This window comes from Coffea eugenioides, chromosome 8 (assembly GCF_003713205.1).
Source record: "Coffea eugenioides isolate CCC68of chromosome 8, Ceug_1.0, whole genome shotgun sequence".
In the NCBI taxonomy this organism is placed as follows: Eukaryota; Viridiplantae; Streptophyta; class Magnoliopsida; order Gentianales; family Rubiaceae; genus Coffea; species Coffea eugenioides.
This window is the reverse complement of record NC_040042.1, coordinates 8250332-8260838: the sequence shown is the minus strand read 5'-3', so window position 1 is coordinate 8260838 and position 10507 is coordinate 8250332. Positions and strand designations below refer to the sequence as shown.

The window sequence follows — 10507 nt, the reverse complement described above, 5'->3', positions numbered from 1 at the left end:
TATGTAAAATTTTAAAAGATGTAGCAACTAAATCCTGAAGCAAAATGGTCTCTGCACATAGCCAGAGCAAATTGTAATGGCCATAATTTTTTGTCATTTGCAACTACATATAAAAACACAACTAATTCTATAATGCTAGAAAATTATTAGTATAAGCATCTAAATTTGGGAAAAAAAATTAATCCTTTTATTTTAGTTTGACAAGGTGAAAGTAAAAGTATTGGTGCAGAAAACATATAAGTCTTAGTCAACAAATCAACAACAAAAGGCATGAATAGTTTTGTCTGAATACAAGATTCAATAAAATAAATCAATTAGAAAATTCTTCTATTTGTCTCACTCATAAGATCTATCCGTGCAAATTATATAAAGTTGTCTGTTCTGATCATTGTCAAGTGATATCAATCACAAAAATAGCACAATCTTAGGATAGCAATTGATTCCATTTTTTTTATTGTAATTATGGTTGCTAATTTGAGATGAAATAATCATTTTTTGGTTTAATTATTTAATCTTATTTATTTAGTGCCCTAACCTTTTTTTGTCAAATATTTATTTGTAATAATGCATAATGTCTTAGGGCAAAGTAGTACTTTCACTTTATCTTATGTAAGTAATGGGTCCAAATTTTTGACAAGGGAGGTTAGTGTAATTTTTAAAACCTTAGGGGAGGTCAGTGAAAGTTTCAGAAACCTCAGGGGAGGTTTTTGAAATTATCCCCTATTTTTATTGCTGCTTACTAATTCTAGGCCTATATATTTGCCATATAACCCATGAAGGTCATTTTAAGAACTCTAGCAACAGAAAATGCTAGCGTCAAACTGACTCAAAAAAGAGATGTTAGGTTATGATTCCTAAATTCTATCCCGTTGAGCTGCTTGGTCTGTCTCTCAAGTGTTACTTATTTAGTGGTTTGATTCCTCGTAGACACAATACCGTTAAACCTAATTATTAACATGTCCACCACTAAGTAACTCTTTTTTTTTTTTTTTTTAAACATGTCCACCGTTGATAAGCTATTTGTTCCTTGGTAATTTTTACCGATTGCCATGTGCTGTTCGCGCGGTCATTTTCCTGACAATTGAGAGTTTCTTGTTTAAAGCTATGTTTTCAGACTTAAACCGGATATCGACTCGGTCGAGCTCAAGGGTCAACGGATTTGATCGGATTCGATCGGCATTGAACCGGATGACATCATAAATAAAAATTATTTAAAAATTAAAATATTGTATGTAAAATACTTAAGAGCATGTTAATATTAATAAATATATATTCATATATATATATATTTGATGTTTCAAATATATTTAATAAGAAAATACAAAGAAATTAGAATGATCAAGTGCCAATTTATATTATTAGATGAACATTAACAAGTTTAGAATTAAAATTATGGATTTGATTGAAAAATAACACCAAACTTTAGGACAATATTTATAAAGTATGAAATATTTGAGATATATTAATAATTTTTAATAACCTAGGAGCCAAAACATAATATTGAAAATGCTTTGACCTTTTCACAAAAAAAAAGCTTGACATCAAACGGTTCATCCGGTTTTGCTGGTCAAACCCGATTTTGACCGAATTTTTATACACTCGATTTTTTAGAGCAACTCGAACTGGATACTTGGCCGGTCCGAGTTTAAAAACATAGGTTTAAAGTTCTTAATTGTTTGAAATTTGGAAACATAAGGGGCTGAATGTGTTTTTGTTGAGACATTAAGAATTAAATCCGTCCACACCCTAAACGTTGAGAATACAAAGTGCATTTTTTCAGTAAGACTTAAAGAAAGAAAAAAAAAGGGAATCTAACCTCCTATCTTCATTCTCCCACTCTTAATAGGAATTGCTTAATATCTTACGGAGACAACGCCTTCATCTGCCTCACAATAGAAGGCGTCACTTACTCAAGAAAATGCGCCTTCAGAATCCACGACAACAACAATAAACGGGTTCTAATTTAATCACTCGTGATGTTGTTCTCTGGTTCTGTCTGTTACACAACAGGGGCATCAATATTCCTTAATTATTCGCCTAATTATATTGCGCATCTTTAATCTGACAAGATTAATCAACCTCCAAGCGAAACTTAGTTGACTTTCACTATAATAACGTTTCAAGAGCTATAAATAGATAGTTGGTTTGGCTAATAAAAAATTTTCATGAACAAATAAATAAATGAGTAAATCTTATATATACTGACCGCCACTAGATCTATGATATATGTGCAAAAGTTGAATTGTAAATTCAAATTGTATATATTTGTCATTCATCCAACACTGATAGTGTAAGTGTTGGAAAGATTAATCATAAATATATAGGAACACTAGGGGGGAATGCCTGCGCATCGCAAGTGTTTAGCATGTGTGGTTAAAGAGGATTCTTTAGTGTCTGTGGTGAGCAAATAAATGAAAATAAAAATAAGATAACAACGCATATTAAGTAATAGTAAGGAAATATAGCTTCTGCTGAAAGCCATTATGAAATGTTGAATGTAAAGGTTGAAAAAATAACGCAGTCCTAGAAGCCAAAAGGGGGAAAATTGAAGAATGTGAAGGAGGAAAAATTGAAAGAGCCATAACTGAGACAATAACTTAACAGCATGCCCACATTATTGGCCGTCTAATTAGGATATAAATAATATTTTATTGCAAGTGTTCATATAATTATGAGTGTTTCAGACAATTGAAATGGAGTTATACTGTAATTACTAACAGCAACGTGGCTCTATTTTAATTACATAATAACTCGATTTTAGTAATTGCACAAAAGCACATGCTTATATGAATTGGACCAAATGCACAAATGATCACCAAATAAACCCACATTCGACAAATTCCCAAATGTGTGTATAAATACAAGCTTTAAATGTACAAATATGGGGTTTTAATGTAAAAACACCCAATCACATGTTGCAAATCAGTTGTATCAAAGTTTGAAAAAACAACACATTTTTCAAATTTCCAAAATACCCCTCCTCATGCGGTTGAAATTCAACTCATGCGGTTGAAATTCAACTCACCCCTACTCATGCGGTTGAAATTCAACTCGCTCTTTGACCAAAACTCAATCTTATATAGTATACGGATATTCTTAATTGTGACTTGTGTGAGATCTTCTTTTTTTTTTTTTTTCTTTGTAAAAGTTTGGTGCTAGAAACTGATGTCTATGATACTGTCACTGTCTGTAACAGTTCAACTTCTTAATTAGTTTTATAGTATCTAAGAATTAATTTAAGTTGTATCACAAAATCACTCGTGGGTGGTATAAGTTTCATTTTCTTCTCATTAATAAGACTTATAAGTGAGTATGTCTACCTTACAAGAAGTTGAATCTTTCCAACTAGTTTTTTTTTAGCTTTTTGGGTAAGAAAAAAGGTTCATAAGGAGAGGCGGCTCACCCAATTCCAAAATCCGGACTTGGTTCTTCAAAGTGGAGGACTTGGTTCTCCAAAACCTTTCTTCTCCTTGTCCTTCCTCCTTCCTTCTTCACGATTTGAACTAAAGTACCAAACCGATACAACTTGCCCTTTGTAATAGAGCTGGGTACAATCTCCAAAGTACCGAAATATCAAGAAGGAATATATTTATTAACCATAGGGAGGTTATATATAGATTTTGAAAATCATAAAGGGTTGTGTGAAAAAGCACTAAATTACAGTAGGTAAAAGAGTGATGTATACTACATTTATATATCGGTTATAAGAGACAACTTCGACAATTTTGAAACTTTAGTTCAAAATACGAGAGAGTTATATATAGTTGTTAAAATCTTAAGATGATAATATGGAAAAACGCTAAATCAAAAGAAGGTGAAGTGTAATTTATCCTTTTCTTAATGGTGTATGAGCGTGATGCCAGAATTTTTTTACTGGTTGAGCATGGGGGTAGAACGTGTGTAACATAAAGTTACACACCTTTTTTTTTTAAACAAAAAACCCCCCGCTTTATATGTAGATATGGCTACTAAATGAATCAAACTATTCACAAGGTTGAGTTTGACTAGTTTAAACTTGAGTTCAGCTTGTTCATTTAATTAAATGACTCGAGTTCAAATTCAAAATCAATCTCATTTATTAAACGAGTCGAACCAAGCTCGGGTGACGAACAATTCATTTAGACTCGTTCATGCATTTGTTAGAGCAAGTATGTATAATTTTCCATTTATTTCATATCAAGATTCTTCCACAATTCTTATAATGAGGTACAACAATGAAAATATAGATCAAATCAATTGCATCTACGAGAATATCGATGATATTAGTGATCTTTTTTCTTATGATGAGTGCGAAGTCTTATTTGTATTTCCTCTATGATTATGTGCAACTGGGTTGTCTTGATTGTTTAGAATTTATTTTGTAAGGAACTTTTGGCACATTCTTATATTTGGTGAAAATTTTCTTATATAATTGGTTAAATTTGTTGTTGCAATTTATATAGGATTTTCAAGTTAATTCGAGCTTTTATAAGTTTGGGCCATTTGTGCTATAATAGTCTAGCCAGAATTTGAGATTTTCTTTAACGAGTCCAGCGCAAGCCCAATGTTGAGCTTGCCAAATGAATGAGCCGAGCTTAAGCGGGGCTTGTTAAATAAACGAGATGAGCTCAAAAGCCACTTCTTAGCTCAACCTAGTTCGTTAACAGCCATGTAGATAGATACCTTTTTGAATGTCTTTAGAATTTAGAGAATGAGGCTAGGCTTTATGTTGCATCTTCTCGTGTGAGAACGCAGGGGAGGAGTCTCTTATTTCAAATTTCATAGAAGCTCATTTTAAATAGAGGTATAAATGATATCGTCTTGTGTCTTCTGGGGGTGGGGCATAAGCGGAGTGGGAATAGTCGGGTCCGAAAATATAATTCGTCGAATCCCGAATACCCACTATGTCAGTAAAAAAAAAAAAATAGAGGTATAAATGAATCTAATCAAATCGAATATCTTAATGTTTAAGTTTAGCCTAATTAAACTGACATATTGAGTTGAACTCAAACGAGCCTTTATCGAATTGAACTCAAGCAGACTAAATCTTTTACCTATACATTACAATTTTATGCTAATTGAGCCAAGCTCTATCCGAACTTGAAAAGTTACTGAATACAAAATATTATTCAAGTTTGGTTTGATTAGTTGGCGAGTCAAACTTGAAAAAAATTCTTATCAAACTGAATTCCATTTGAATACCAAATAAATTGATTCATCTTTTAGTCCTAATTAATCAGAATCGCAAGAGTCAAACTGACTCAAACAAGAAATGTTAGGTTTCAGTTCCACAACTCTTCCGCATTAAGCTGCTCGGTTGGATCCTAAGTCAATGACTTATTGGGTTCTATTAATTTTAACCAAATATTTCATTTATAAATATGTTTTGTACAAGTCATTTATTTACTTGTCCAGCATTAAGTAATTTGTGTGGCTTAGTTAATTAGTAAGATACTTTATCTGTAATCAAGGGTTCGCAAGCTGAGTCATCTAGTGGATAAGTGAAAAATCACTATTGATCCTTTGAGTAAAAAATAAGGAAAAGTAAAGTAATTTGTGTAACATAAATTTCTTTTTTCTGTAAGATTGATTTTATTTTGGTCATCAATGTATATCCATTATATCATGTTTGGATTGTTATTTTTTGTAGAAAAATTTTTACGTTTTTCATGAACACATTTTTAATCACATTTTTATCTAATATACATCTAATAGCTACATTACATTTTTCTACAAAAACTCCTAAAATAGCAATTATAAGGAGAGTAGCCATGTTGTCTACTATACCCTAATGGTTTCTTCTTAGTCGTTAAAAATGCTGAAGAGTGAAGTGATCAGGTAAGAGGTCATTGCATGATTTGAATTTCTTCCTTTTTTCTTTCTTGTTTGGCTGAGAATCGAGGTTTAGATCCTTGTTCAGTAAGGTTATAGGTTGATTACATGGTTGGTCAGAAGCTGTGAGCATACATAGACAATCTGGTAAGTCATCAACAAGACACGGTGATAAGCACAGGCAATTGTTGTTAAGGAGGTTCCCACTAATTAATATGTTTACGAAAGTATTACCAATAATTTTATTGTGTTTGGATAGCGATTATATGGCCAAAAATTATTTGCTTGCATTACAAACACAATTTCCAACACACCATTTTATTTTCTCAATCATTTATTTATCTCATATATATCACATTATAAAAAGTGCTGTGATAATTATTTCAAATAATCTCCTATCCAGACACATAGCTAAAATGCCAAATTTATCTATCTCATAAATCTGAAAGTCTTTTGAAAAACTTGAATATTATTTTCCACTTTCTCGACAAAAATGCACGTCGGATAGAAAGGTGATAGAAGAATATCTTTGACAATTTTTTTAAAAAACTAAATACCTTCAATATAAATTAGAGTATGGTGAGTAAATTTGCTTCATTCATATCCTTTTCTTAATTCATTTTCCGTAAAGGTTTCTTGAAATATGTAACGTAACACTTAGTTAGAAGAAGTATACATACATATGACAAAAAAAAAAATGATTTCTATACATGTCAAAATAGTCTATCAATTTCAATTTTTCAAATAGAGCAAACCAAATAGATTATCCCAATTGCGCTTAGCTTCTGCTGTACTGCTTAATAGAGGAAAAGAAAATTCAGTCTCAGGCTCTCAGCCTTCCTTGATCGCGAGACGAAAGTCGTCCTTTCGTTTTCACAGGTCGATTGTTGACTTCCAAGTCCTATCGGTCGTTTCCAAACGAAATACCCGAGCAATTACTCTGCCCGTGGCTTACAAAGGAAGCAAAAAGAAGAGAAAAGACACAAAAAAATAAACCAATATTTGATAATTTAACCATGGAAAGCTTTGCTGGCTATAACCTACAACTTCTATTTTTATTTTCACAAATTTTTTGCAACTAAAATAAGAAGAAAATATTAAAAATAAGCCTTTTTTTAAGTTTTTCACAATTATTGAAATATTTTTTGTGAAAATATTAAAAAAGCTTTTTGTTCAATAAGTCTTTTTTATTCAAAAAAAAGTTTAAAACAAGACTCTTTTTCACAAAAGTTTGTCACAATATTAGACAAAAGTTTTTTATTCAACAAGTCTTTTTTTAATATTTTCACCGATTATATTCACAGACAAACAAGACTCTTTTTTGTTAAAAAGAAAATAAAATTTTTTTTTGAGTTATCTATTTTAATTGATTTTGAGTAAACTTGTAAACGAATTATTATCGATTTATTTAAGTTTGGATTAACAAAAGGCTAGAGACAAGTGACAGCTGTACAAATAAGGGACAGAGGAGACAAAAACTACTTTGGGGACAGAGAATTCGAAGCCATCCAAAATATATATTTTTTAAATAATAAGTTAGATGAAATAAAAAAAATGCCAATATCGAAACTCAAATACACCTCAAGTCCCTTTTGGGTTCTACACTTCTACCATTCACGCTTAAAAAGGACTAGAAGACTAGTCTGTAATGTTAAACGTATATCTCTTATCATAGTGGGAAAAGACTGCAGAACTGGTTGACTTAGTACTTAGGGAGTTGAAGAAATATTTGAAAAACTGCTATTAGGTTAGTCATCCAAAGTTTAAAACCTCACACCCTGAAATCCACTTTTTGAGATTAGTTGATGTTTGGATTGTAATTTTCTATCAAACAATACTTACATTTTTCGTAACACATTTTCAACCATATTTTTACATAATATATATCAAATTACTATAATATATATTTTTTTTACAAAAATTGTAAAAGATAGCAATCCAAACGGAATATTCAAGCCATCCCCACATACAGCTAATATTCACTCCTTCCATGCCATTTCCAAACCCCACAATTATTGGACTTCGTCTTTCAAACACGTATAATTGAAATGGTTCAAGTCCTTCCAGGATTTTGACGGTTTATTAGAGTACAAAAATTTTTGGACTTAGTCACAAACATTAATGAAAGTTAGCTAGTACTAGATGACACCACAAAATGTTCTAAAGAAATACTTTTCCTACATTACCTTTTCTTTTGCCCCACTTTTGGTTTTTGAAAAAGGTCCACCACACACTTTTTTTTTAGGAGGTAAAAGGACTAAAAAGTCCCATCATATTTCTGTATATATACAGGGAGGCACTTGCATAAGAATCTAAACAAACAAATTCACCAAGTTTTGAGAAAATCTAAAAATGTCTCAAGTGCGATATGATGGATACTCTGAGCCTCGTTCTTCAAAGGTGCCAATATTCAGTCTGGCGGCTAGAGTGGCAACCTTTGCTTCTCTCGTAGTAACGGTTGTGATTCTTCAAACTAACAAAGTTACCCTCAATACTGGATTCAGACTCACTTACTCCAGCCTCTTCCACTCTTACAGGCAAGTAGTTAGTACAAATTACCTAGGAGGCTCAACAATTGTCCAAAAGGAAATTGTTCGAGACAATTTATGGTTCAGATCAGGCCGCAACACAGCTCCCAATCTGGGACTTACTTTCAAAATCTATTTATTTTCAGCTAAAATTTTTTAATGTCATTCAACACAGTTCATCAGTACTGCAAAAACTAATTGGCTTTTACCTATCAAGTTTTAACTGATAAACGCATTTCTTTTTGTTGGCAGGTACATGTTTTACGTTTCGATATTGGGATTGGTGTACACTGTGATGCAAATTCCTCTTGCTGTTTACTACTTAAGGGCCAGAAAGCGTCTTATAGAGCGCTACAGCTTGCTGTATATAGATTTTTATGGTGACAAGGTAAACTAGCTAGTAATCCACTCCTGTAACATTAATCTTGGAAATAACATATATGGATGCCTGATAGTTAAGATACTGGCATAATTTGGTGAGATAACTAAAACTTGTATTGCAATTTAGTTCTAACCAAAGGCTTTTTACTTCTTGTGTTATGCCTAATGGTGAATTAGTAACTATTCTGAGCACACTTTTGCAAGTAATGTAGAAAGCAACTTGAAGAGTACGGATGGTTAATTATTCACTCTAAAGTATGAAAAAATAACCAAGTCTACCGAAAAGATAGGTGCAAATATATAATGGAAATCTGTACAAATAAGTATTTGGACCCACTTTTGTGATTGATTTTATATTTTGAAATGGACAAAATCTTAAATTGTAAAGGGCAATGTGCTGTGGGTGAAGGTGTTATATGTCTGAATGATTCAATGGTCAAAAGACACAAAACACAAAAAACCAGCAATTCAAGTACCTATTGTAACCTTGCAAATGTGTGCCTGAGTGTGTTTTTCATATTACTGCTGTACAATACTAGTACCTAAAGGACAAATCAGACAAGGCCGTTTTTTGCTTCGAAATTACAAGACGTTTTGGCTCACTAATATCAGCATGTAGATATATATATATATCTTTTGTTAGATATTTCTTAATTCATGCACTAATTTTTAGTGTTGGAAATTGTGCATTTAGATCATGTCGCTGCTGCTAGGAGCAGGAGTTGGTGCAGCATTTGGGGCAACCAGAGACCTAAACAAGGCATACGAGGAAAGCAACGTGCCTAAGATCCATGACTTCTTTGATCTAAGTTATGTCGCAGCAGTATTCATCCTCATTGGATGTTTAGGTTCTGCAATTTCTTCAATCTTTTCATCTTTAGCCCTGTCTAAGGGTGAATAGTCACGAAGAAGAAGCAATAGCAATACGACAAGTACTTTTTGTGGTTCTCTTTCAATTTGCCATCTCTTATTTGTTTGGTAGAACGTTCAACACAAAATAAAGGGTCATTTTTACTCGCCTTCTGGGACTGTTTCAATTTTATTTGATTGTGTTTCCCGCAGCTTATTGCCATGACAAGCATCTTAATGCGCAAAACACATAGCAAAGTTTTTTCAAGAAGTATTTTGGGGAATGCCAAAAACCGTTCCCCTTCACATAATGTCCTTCCCTGAAAAACCAAAATTTTGGATTACTTGCGGTGGACCCTCTGCTGCATGAATACTTCAATCCAGTGAAATAATACCCAAACGAACAGTGACGAAAAAGTAATCTGAAAGAACTAATTTAATAATCACGCAATAACTATGTAATTAATAAGGATTACCTCTAGACTTATCATCGAGCAATTGGTGATTTGCGTATACTGACGTAGCCACGACCCAGAGTTTTGGGTGGAGGGGCAATCTGTTACAGGGTCCATGTCATTAAACGATGCCAACAGGATAAGTTTTAGTTGCCGTTGATATTAAGTCTTTTTTTTTTAAAAAATTCTCCATTCACATGGTGAATTTGTAAACTCTCAATCGGATAAAAGTAAAAGTTCCATTCCTGTAGGGGTTAATGTAAATAATAATAGAATTTGAAAAAATTTAGGGAGGGTGGGGGAATATAAAAAGTAAATGCAGTTTTAGAAAAGGGTAATACACACTTTACCTCTCTGTGGTTTAGCGACATTTCATGTAACCCTCGTAGTTTCAAAAACTATACATAATCCTTTCACAATTTGGATCAAAGTGTCAAAGTGACTAAAATGATATTCTGTAATGAAACCCAAGAAAATGTCGAG

The 10507-nt window shown here is 32.5% G+C and overlaps 1 protein-coding gene across 1 annotated transcript; it reads left to right on the top strand.

Moving 5' to 3' along the window:
* Positions 1-8147: 8147 nt before the first annotated feature.
* Positions 8148-9740, top strand: LOC113781441 (CASP-like protein 4D1). Its single transcript, XM_027327379.1, has 3 exons — positions 8148-8348; positions 8592-8727; positions 9415-9740. Exons 1-3 carry the CDS (start codon positions 8164-8166, stop codon positions 9619-9621), a joined length of 528 nt encoding a protein of 175 aa, XP_027183180.1. The 5' UTR covers positions 8148-8163; the 3' UTR covers positions 9622-9740.
* The last annotated feature ends 767 nt before the right edge of the window (positions 9741-10507 follow it).